This window comes from Quercus lobata, chromosome 4 (assembly GCF_001633185.2).
Source record: "Quercus lobata isolate SW786 chromosome 4, ValleyOak3.0 Primary Assembly, whole genome shotgun sequence".
NCBI classification, from domain to species: domain Eukaryota; kingdom Viridiplantae; phylum Streptophyta; class Magnoliopsida; order Fagales; family Fagaceae; genus Quercus; species Quercus lobata.
Window position 1 is genome coordinate 54,266,626 of NC_044907.1, and position 11,665 is coordinate 54,278,290.

Below are 11,665 nucleotides of genomic sequence, written 5' to 3' on the forward strand. Positions count from 1 at the left end.
CAAATGGAACAAAAGCAATTATTGTTGTTTCCATCGAATCACGGGCATGACACGGACAAGTGTTATGACTTGAAATAGCAAATTAAGTTCTCATTAAGCAGGGAAAGTTGAAGAATTTCCTTGGACGAGATCACAAGGAAGAAGGGCAACCATTGAAAGGCAAAGAGGAAGAACCAGTGTTAGCCACTCAAAGAAATAAGAGTTATTGTGGGAGGAATGTCAACCGGGAGTTCGTCCAAAGCCAAGAAGACTGCATCATCCTCATGATGATGTAATTGTTATCACTTTAACAATTGCAAATTACACAACAAGAAGAGTGTTAGTAGATAATGAGAGTTTAGCGTATATCCTCTACTATCCAACCTTCCAACAAATGAGGGTTGGCAATGAATTACTTCATCCAGTGAATGTACATTTGATTGGGTTTGGAAGAATGAAGGTTTTACTAGTAGGCATTATCTCCTTACTAGTTGTAGTTGGTTCTTACTCACGACAAATCAATAAGGAAGTAAACTTTCTTCTTGTGGATTGTTCATCCAATTAGGGTTGTAAACGAGCCAAGCTCAAGCAAGTAGTGTCTGTTTGAGCTTGGCTCGTCAGTAAAAATCAAATGCTTAAACTTGGCTTGAACTCGAGACAAGCCTAAATATAATGTTTGAACTTGAGCTCATGGGAAAACCCAAAAGCTTGAGCTCAACTTGGCTTGACTTGATAAATTAATCAAGCCAAGCTCAAGCTTAACATCAAGCTCAAGCTTAACATCAAGCTCAAACTCAAGCTTAAGTCAAGCTTTTTTGCTTAGGATCTAACAAAATTGCATTATCAAGTGCTCAAATCTACTCAAATCTCCAACAATCAAGTAAACAAAAATAAGAAAATAATATCTCATTTGTTCATGCTTCTAATTCTACCTGTGATTAGCAATTGCTCAAATTAAAGCGTAACACAATTAAATCTATCCATTCATGCTTCCTTGTCTCTAACTTTAATATTTGTTCAAAATACAATTCTTAAATCCACATTTGTCATCTATGTAGCTATAATCTTCAAAAAAAAAAAAAAAAAAAAAGACCCTCTTGGCATGACGTTTCAAAAGTATCCATATCACCATATGCTAAGTTATCATATGCTAAACACCATGCCATTAACAAAAAGAATATTTAGTTTTTTTAAAATAAAAAGCCATCTATCATTCACAAATCTAGGTCTTTATGCACCAGATCAGAATATATTCCACCGAAAGGTCTTTAATATGCACCAGATCAAAAAACCAACAACTTGCATACAAAACAACCAAAAATAATAAAAAGACATTAGAAATTATAGGGGAAGATGATAATTATAGTCAATATTCAGTAAATTAAGAGAAAATCAACTTTACATTATTATAGTTGTATTATCAATACGCACCATATCAACATAGCATGCCCTTTGCAAATATAAGAAAATCATAGATATAAAAGACCATTATCAAATAATAAAGCACATACCAATTACACCCTCTTGTAAACACAAAAAACTAACATCCACAACAAAAAATCCTTCACCTCATTATCCTTCCAACTGCATGTAAAAGCAAATATAAGCTTTCAAGAACATTATAAAAAAAAGAACTATAAAAAAACATTTAATGAAAAAAAAAAAAAAAACTCACACACATATTAAACAATACACTTAAGATAACATCATTTTGAAAAGGTATGACTATCTCTGTGATGTTAGTAGACCCCGGTTCAACCTACAATAAAAAAATTAGAAGCTTTAGATTCCAAGTCTTTGTTATAATAGATAAAAATTAAAATAAATTTAAGTTGTTTTTCGGAAAAGAATTAATAAATGTGATGAACACTTACTTTTGATTGTTTCTTAGTTTTGTAAAGAGGTCGAACCCAATCACCGCCACAAAGTAAAGCTTGTACAATTTTTGTTGATAAAGAAGCTCAATACACATCAATTACTCTACCTCATGTAGAGAATGCAGATTCTGAAGCTATTGTGGTGAAGGGGATGATAAGTATGTCAGATGCCATTTTTGAGAGAATACAAAATTTTAGGTTGTTAGCCTTCCACCACTCCAAAGCATCAAAGTCTAAGTCTAAATCATCCGAGCATAAAAAGACACAATTTTTCCAAGTACACATCCAAATCTGATTTTGCTGGTTGTATGTTATTAACATTTCTAACAAACTAATCAAACTCCATTCTACCTCTAATTTTAAACTTTGAATTATTGCCACCAATACTACTACTACTTTCAGTGGATTTAGATGCACTTTGTCCAGCATTGCTTGAAGTATAGTCCACAACATATTCATTATAACATTCATATAAGGAATCATGAACACGATCAATGTTTCTAGCTACTTCAAACCCTTGATAGATCTTTGGAAATGAAAAGTTTATCAAAGTCATTTTGAACCGAGGATCTAACACAACAGCTATGGCCATTACAATTACATTCACCCCAATATTTGTCAAATTTTAACTTCATCTTACATGTTATAGCACTAATGTAATCATTTTCATCAAGTGACTTCTCATTTAAAACTTCTTTTATCTTCCAAACCTCAGCAAGGAATATATTTGCAGTTAGATATTCACTTCCTGATATGACATTTGTGACTTCTTCAAAAACTAATAAAAAATTGCACACATATTCTGTCCTATCCCAATCTTCATTACTAGGTAGCCAATTATACCCCGCGTCTCTATCTTTGTACCTAGGGAACACCTCTCTAGACTCCAAGGTAGCAACTAACATTGCATATGTTGCATTCCAACTTGTGGGACAATCTAAAATCAACTTCTTGGACAGTAATTGCAATTGCTTTGCAATCTCACCAAATTTTGTAAGACGAGCTTCTGATGCAATTAGATACTTCACACTTTCACGAACATTTTCAATCACCGTTTCAATCTCACTCAACTCATCTTGTACCAACAAATTAATGATATATGCACAACAACGTACATGAAAGATCTTGCCACCCAACATAAGCTTCCTTTTGATAGCATCTTTCAAAATTCTTACAACTGCATCATTGTTGTTAGCATTGTCCAAGGTTATTGTACACACCTTGTTTTCAAGCCCCCAATCAAGCAAAGACTTAAAGATAGCATCAAAAATTACATCTCCGAAATGTGGAGGTGGTACATCACAAAAATTTATAATTCGCTTTTGTAATTTCCAACTAGAGTCAACAAAATGACAGGTGAGCCACATATACCCAATTTTTTGTCCAGATTTCCAAAAATCTGCAATAAAGCTAACTCTATTGACACTACCAAGCATAATCTTCAATTTTTTCTTCTCCAACTCAAAAGTAGAAATGCAATCATTCCTTGCAGTATTGTGTGAAATTTTCTGGTAATATGGAGTAGCCGTTTTCATAAAAACATTAAAAACCTTCTGCTCCATCATATTAAAAGGGTATTCATGCACAAGAATCATATGTGAAGCCTTTTCCCTAACCTTGGCACGGTCATACTTAAAGTTTGCTATTGCCACCTCACTTTCCACCCCACCTTCATTTACAGCTAACTGTTTTTGCTTCTTATCAGCTAGTTTATGACTTAGACAACCTTTCAAGTACCTATGGTATTGTGTTGTTGCACCATTATTACTGTAGGCAAGTCTTTGAAGGCAGTGAATACATTGAACCTTTTTTGTTCCATCAGGAAGAATAATTTCATTAAAGTTATTCCAACTCACAGAAGTCCTTTTCCTTTTCTTTTGTTCAAATGGATTTTTTTCAAGTTTGACATAATTATTTTTTTATAGATTCTTCATTCTCATCAATATTAATTACTGCATCTAGATTTTCAATAGCAGGAGCATCCATTTGTTGACTCTCCACTTCATAAATCTAAATAAATTAACATTCCAAAACATATATGAATAAACATGAAATCAAATTTGATATCCAAAAACACATAGCATATGACACAAAACAAAGCTAAGTACAAAGAAACTATAATATTTTTAGTAGCTAACCACAGAGGACTCTGCACCTTAGGAAAAGAAAAACACAAACCCATTCCAAACAACATACCAAACTCCACAACCTCAATCCACTAATTACAAAGTTAAGTTATTATCAAACGAATTCAACCAACAAGATTTTTCTAAGTTATATAGAAATTTCATAAACAACCATAACTTGGAAATCAAAACGATGCTGCAATATCAAACAAACTATAGTGCAAACAACTATAAAAATATATATAAAAATTTTAAACATGAAAATTTACCTGTGGTGAGAGAAGGCTATGAACGTCTCCGAGGATCAAGGTAGAGAGCGAAGATGGTAGTGATGTCAAATACTGCACCGGATCTAAAGCTGTTGTCGGAGCTCTTTGTACACCCACTAGATCCCTTAAATTACATGGTGATTCAGTAAACACCGGACTCTAAATCCTCTTTGCTAGCATCTAACTCGTCCAAATCTAGGACTTGTTTGTTGCAAAGAGATATAAGGCAAATTTGGTGGAATTTCTTAGCCTCACGAGAGAGAGAGAGAGCTGATCAATTCTTTGTGAAAATTTGGGAAAAAGAAAGAAACTGATGATAAAAGAGAGAAAGATTGAAGCTTCTCAATGAAACTTCGGTCTTTCCAAAAGAGCCTAAGAGTTTTAGGCTACAGACTGCATAGGATAGACATGGACTCATTGAGTGACAGCCGAGAATTTCAGTTTGAATAAAACTGAATTGGGTTTTTTTTTTTTTTTTGTTCAATGATAGAACTAAATTCTGAAGTTTTGATAGAAACAAGAAACTAAACTGTATTAAGATATATTGTATTCAGATGGAAAGGATACTTAGTAAATGACTAAACTAGTAAACTGTAACGCACAAAAATAATACGAAAAGATAACAAAGGGACACCTAAGATGGTGAAGTCCAGCTGTTATGCATGAAGTATTACTGTACTAGAGAACTCTAGAAGTGGAAATTGAAAAGTCTAGAAAATACATGAATTACGAAAAGTGGAGTCTCCAGTCTTTTTTTTTTTGCTAAAAATGTTTTTTTTTTTTTTTAAAGGAAAGAAAAAAACTTAAAGTAATGTAAAAGTATTTAGTTTATTTAGCAAATATATATCAAGCCTTTTATCAAGCTATACACAAGGTTAAGCTTGACTTGTGTTGTATCGAGCCCGATTGTTCATGAGCTTGTTCACGAACAATTTTTTTTTTGCTTAGGCTCGGCTTATTTATCAAACAAGCCAAAAACTAAGGTTCAAGCTTGGCTTATTTATAAACAAACAAACATAAACGAGCTTTTTATTGAGCCGAGCCTGAGTTGTTCATGATCGGCTTGGCTCATTTACAGCCTTGAAATCATCCTCATATAATGCCATCATAGGATGACTAACTTTGAACAATTGAAGAGCTGCAACGTCTACTTATCACTTGTCTGTTAAATTCCCAACGGAATATGGCATTGGAGAAGTATAAGGAGACCAGCTAGCAGCTAAAGAATGTTACTTGGCTATGTTAGCAATAGACGAGCAGATGCAGACAATGGACATTGAAGAAAGAAGAACATTTGCTGAGTTGATCGAAGTATTGGAAGATGTCCCTTTGGACGAGTCTAACCTGAAAAAGTTCACTAGAATTGGAACAGGCATGGAAGAGAAGATGAAGCAAGATCTCGTCCAATTCCTCAAGAAAAGTACAAATGTTTTTGCTTAGAGCCACGAAGACATGTTTGGGATTGACCTAAGTGTGATTACTCATCGTCTAAATGTGTCCTTGTCCTATAAGCCCGTCCATCAGAAAAGGAGAGTGCTCGCCTCAGAACAAGATAGTGCTATCAAAGAAGAAGTCTAAAAGTTGGTAACGATAGAGTTCGTTCGCGAAGTCTACTACCCTGATTGGCTAGCTAATGTAGTGATGGTTAATAAAGCTAACGGCAAATGGAGGATATGCGTGGACTTTATAGATCTGAACAAGGCATGCCCTAAGGATAGCTATTCCCTTCCACGCATTGACCAGCTGGTAGACTTAACAGCTGGGCACCAATTACTGAGTTTCATGGACGCATTCTCGGGGTACAATCAAATCAAGATGGATAAGGCAAACTAGGAGAAAACATCTTTCATCACAAGCTAAGGTTTGTTTTGGTACAAAGTAATGTCTTTTGGTTTGAAAAATGCAAGGGCCACTTATCAGAGGCTAGTCAACCATATATTTCATCCACAAATTGGACGAAATGTTGAAGTGTACGTAGACGATATGCTAGTCAAAAGCACAAAGGAGACAACATTTAGACGACCTGTAGGAGACTTTTGACATGCTTAGATGATACAACATGAAGCTAAACTAGAGCAAATACGCCTTCGGAGTTTCATAAGGAAAGTTCCTTAGTTTCATGGTTTCATAAAGGGGAATTGAAATAAATCCTGATAAAATCCAAGCAATACTAAGCATAGTGCTGCCAAAGAATGTCAAAGAAGTACAAAGTCTTACTAGACGAGTAGTGGCCCTCAACAGATTCGTCTCAAAAGCAACTGATAAGTGTTTACCATTTTTTAGAGTGTTAAGGAAAGTGTTTGAATGGACGAATGAGTGTCAACGGGTATTTGAAGACCTTAAGGCTTATCTCACTTCAACTCCTTTGTTGAGCCGTCCAAACCAGGTGAAGAGTTGTATCTGTACCTAGTGGTGTCCCTTAAAGCAATGAATTTAGCCTTAATTAGGGAAGAAGGAAAGGTGCAGAAGCCCATCTACTACACCAGCAAGGCCTTAAGAGGAGCTGAAGGACGATACCCGCCAATAGAAAAGTTAGCCTTCTCATTGGTAACAGCAGCAAGAAAGCTCAAGCTTTATTTCCAAGCCCATGTCATTAACGTCCTGACAGACTATTCGCTCAAGAAGGCTATGAATAAGCTAGAAGTAGCTAGATGACTGATTCAATGGGCAATGGAACTCAGTGAGTTTGACATAAGATACCACCCTAGAGAAGCAATAAAAGCCCAAGCACTTGCAGACTTTATCACAGAATTCACTCCAGCCTATGACTAGCTGAATGGAGGAGAGGGGCAAAACAAAGGATCGTCCATGTGGATGGTTCATCTACTCAGTATGCAGGAGGAGTCAATGTAATCTTACAATCACCCGAAGGAGATCGTCTAGAGTATGTGATACGTCTACAGTTCTAAACAACCAACAACGAAACTGAGTATGAAGCCTTCCTCCAGGGCTCGAAGTTGGCTAAGTCACTAGGAGCAGAGTCAATTCTCGTCCAGGGAGACTCGTAGCTGATTATAGGCTAAGTGAATGGAACATGTGAAGCCAAGGAAGAACGAATGAAGAGGTATTTGAGCAAAGTCAGGCATTGCGTCCAAAGTTTCACATCAACCAAGTTTCAACAGATCCCAAGAGAGGAATACATGGAAGCGAATAGCCTAGCCAAAGCCCCTTCTGTCGATGGCATTATAAATGAACAGGTTAAGGTCCAGTATATCCCAAGCATTGATGTCCTTGAAGTACAGCAGATAGATGAAGAAGCCAATTGGACTACACCGATTATATCTTACCTTAATGATGGCATACTCCCTGAGGAGAAGGAAGAAGCTCAAAGACTAAAGGTTAGAGCAGCTAAATTCGTCATTGTGGAGGAAGTGTTATACAAGAGGGGTTTTCCCCTACTTAGGATGTTTGACCCTAGACGACTCGAACTACATTATAAGGGACGTCCATGAAGGAGCATGTGGAAATCATTCAAGAGTAAGGTCCCTCGTCCACAAGATTGTCCGTGCGAGATACTACTGGTCATTTATGCAAGCAGACGCTGAAGCATATGTCAAAGCATGTGACAAGTGTCAAAGCTCCAACAATGTGCCTAGACAACCATCAGAGTACCTTACCCCAATGGTGGCCCCTTGGCCATTTGCCTAGTAGGGACTTGACATCCTTGGTCCATTTCCCATAGGGATAAAGCAAATGAAATTCTTGGTGGTGGGAATCGATTTTTTCACTAAATGGGTGGAAGTAGAGCCATTAGTGAAGATCACTGAGCAAAATGTTAGAAACTTCGTTTAGAAGAATATTATCTACCGTTTTGGAATTCCAAGGGTGCTTGTCTCAGACAATGGATGCCAATTCGATAACACACCCTTTAGAGAGTTCTGTGAGCAGGTGGGAACTAGGAATCACTACTCCTCACCCTTCTACCCATAAGCCAATAGATAGACAGAAGTTGCAAATCGATCCTTACTGAAAATCATCAAAACTCGGCTTGAGAGGACAAATGGTATATGCTCAGACGAACTACCTAGCGTCCTTTGGGCATATAGGATGATAATGAGGACTCCTAGACGAAGTGCGAAGGGCCAACTAAGACTAGAAGGTCAAGAGAGAAAATATGAGAAAAGTGAAAGGGCAGGAAATACATTGGCCTATTTATAGGTAACAGGGTGGGACATTGAAGTGATGCAAACCAACCAAGAAGCGCCACGTGGTAGCTTTTTTGAAAAACGAAACGATGTGACGTGCAGACCGCTAGGATTAAGCCATGTGTCGACATCCAGGACATCAGATCCCAAGCCACCCCAAGATGCCATATGGAACACTTAACAACCACTAAAAAATCACCACGTGTAAAATAATAATAATATTGACAAAATTTTCAACAGTGGCATGGACGACATAAGGACAATGGGGCAACTGATGGTGGATTAAATTAAGTTCCATTCATCCATGATAGTCATCCATGACATTCTTTTTTCTTTTTTCTTCAGGTCACTAAATCGACATCGTAGCCCGGAGCATTCAGCCTACTAATTCTCATACATCATCACAATTTAACTATGATGACTTGCAAATGAAAGGTGTTGGGGACGTTTTGCGACAAGGGCCGAAAATGCGAGAATGACCTAAATCTCCTCTTGGGTTCTTAAGAAGTGTTTATTGTGGAGAATCAAGCCCAAAATTCCAAATATATAATGAACAAAAGGCTAATGGTGCTTTGACAAGAGAGAATCAAAGTGCTAATAACAAAAGTGTAGAAAAAGTATAAAAATATAACAGGTCTGAAACTTCGACTCACAGTCACCAAGAAGAGGAAAATGAGAGAGGTTGTGAGGAAGAAAGGGAAGATTCCCCTATACCCATATTTCCACCCCTAAGGTTCAGAATTGTGAGAATGTTTCTTGGCTCGGTGGATTTTTGCTCTCAAGTTTCAACTCTATAGGGAAAACGTGGTTAAACAGGTCTGAAACTTTAACTCACAATCACCTAGAAGAGGAAATTGAGGGAGGTTGTGAGGAAAAGAGGGAAGGTTCCCCTGTACCCATATTTGCACCCCCAAGTTTCGGAATTGTGAGATTGTTAACTGGCTAAATAGGTTTTTGCTCTGAAGTTTCAGGTATATGGGTAGAACGTGGTTGGTCCATTTTGAATTTGATTGGGGCCTTTTGTATTGAACTTGGGGTGCTCTAAGTGATTGGTTTTTGGTCAATAGAAGAGGTTTTGAACCCCAAGGCCTTAATCAAAGAGGTTATGGTCAGGTTTGCTTTAATTAGGCAAGAGAGTTGTCTTGCTTTTTGCATTATTTGGGAAATGGAGTGACTTGAATTCAGGGGCCGATGTTTCCTAGACATGGCAAGCCCTTGGAGTCTGCATTTGGTTGTTGTAGCAGATAAGGCCAGCCACATAGGGTCAGCTATGTGTTTTAGGCAAAAAAAAAAGGTAGAGTAGAAAAGTTGGGCCACAATCACCCAGAGCATAAAAGCTGTTTTGGGATAGAAATTTTGGACTCCATGAGCCTGAGGTGCTATCAAGGTCCCTTGCCCACTTGGTAGCATGCATGGGCTGGGCTCATGCAAAAGATCCAAAAGGAACCGACTTATATCCTTTAAACCACACTTCCTCAATTTCCCCCATATGTCACATGGGCTTGGGTCATGCTTAAAAAAATAAATAAGATATAATATATGAATCGAGTCCATAAGGAAGGCAAGCTTGGTTGAATCGGGCTTGTACGAAATGTGTCGCGAAAATGGGTATCAACAAAAGGCATGTGAAACCTGTATAAGAAATTAAATAAAATGTACAAAATATATACCTTTTGCCTTTACATTAAAATTAAACCGCTTAGGCACCAAATTTATTCTCATGCAAAAACAACAAGATAGAATATTAGTTAAAGGGGTGAGGGGTTATGTTTGGCTTTAGGGGGGCCTATGGACTTAATGAATTTAAGCCATGGGCCAAGCATCAACTTTTAAGCACTCAAAATAAATTTCATGAGTTTTGATTTAGAAAAATTCCCAAGAAGTGGTTTAATTAAAATTCCCATGGTTTTTAAGTTTTGAAAAGTAATTAAAGGGTATATGATTGAAATCTCATAGGTTTTGCATTTTGAAAAATTCGTGACTTGATAAAAAATCATGAGTTTTTATTTTTAATAAATCCCCCCTAAAAGGTTTTATAGGTGGAAGCCCAAGTTAAAGACAAACTTTAAAAGAAACATTATTCTTAGAAAAAAGTCTTTTTGGAAAACACTACTTATATATACATGGACCAAAATGGGTAAATAGCATTAATTTGAAAACTATGTAGCAAAATGTTCTTCTTTTGAAACTATCTAGTAAAATTCCCCTCTTTTAAAACTCGATTTTAAGAAAATCAAGTTCTATGTAGAACTTGATTTCCTTATACTCGAGTTCTATGTGATTTGTGCCACGGTAGAAGTAGCTGATGTTGCTTTCTCAATTAAAAAAGGCCATGTAGCACTCGAGATATATGGATTATTTTTATTGAATGAGTGAATGAGTTACAAATTTGAATGATTAGAGATTTTTATTTTATTTTTGAATAGGCTTCTTGTTAAATAATTTATTCACATGTTATTGTCATTTGGTCTAGTATTGTTTTTGTTTGAGTTATTTGGACTAATTTTATTGATGTCATTTAAGCATTTAAAAAGAAAAAATTTGTTTAAGGAGTTAGGGATTATGTTTGACAAGCCAAAATTAATTTTGGAGTAATGCTATGTCCACAAAATTTTTATAATAAATCTTATGTAAAAAGTTATTGAAGATGCATGACAATTAGTAGGCTGAATACTTCAAGCTTCAACGATTGTAAGATGACCTGAAAAGAAAGAAAGAGACTATCGAAAGTGACTGGGGTGAATCGGCCAAGACTCTTTGACTGTTAAGTCAGTTTTCTCTCTAGGACTCATGTTTAATGAATGGATGAGTAGTAGAACCTACCTTTGGTTGGTGAGATTGTTCCTTTTTATAGAGAGTTTGGAGTTGGTCTACTAGTTAGGTGCCACTAACATCGTGGGAGATGTGTGGATTTAGTCGGGAGAATGGAGCGAATTTCGGGAAATTCACCCCAGGTCTCGGAATAGTTAATCATGGTCCGATCGTTTGTGGTTAGTGGAGAATACTTAAAATTTTACTAAGTGTTTGTTGATTGTCTAAGACGTGGAAAATTCACGGGTCGGGTCGGGTTCGGGTCGGGTCAATTGGGTTTGCGGGTTAAACGGGTCACGGGTCAAAACGGGTCATTTTTAAAATGGGTCAATCAGGTTGCGGGTCAAACGGGTCGCGGGTTGAGTCGGGTCGTGAGTCGGGTCGAGTTGACCCGTATTTTTCAAACAATTTTTTTTTTTTTTTTTTGGAAATAGATGCAATCTGTCAATTGTTTATGA

At 36.7% G+C, this 11,665-nt stretch overlaps 1 protein-coding gene across 1 annotated transcript; it reads right to left on the reverse strand.

The window, feature by feature from the left end:
- Positions 1–2,187: 2,187 nt before the first annotated feature.
- Positions 2,188–5,357, reverse strand: LOC115985458 (zinc finger BED domain-containing protein RICESLEEPER 1-like). Its single transcript, XM_031108393.1, has 4 exons — positions 5,328–5,357; positions 3,810–3,866; positions 2,458–3,661; positions 2,188–2,372 (listed from the first exon to the last, which is right to left on the reverse strand). The coding sequence occupies exons 1-4, from the start codon at positions 5,355–5,357 to the stop codon at positions 2,188–2,190; spliced, it is 1,476 nt and encodes a 491-aa protein (XP_030964253.1).
- Between the last annotated feature and the right edge of the window lie 6,308 nt (positions 5,358–11,665).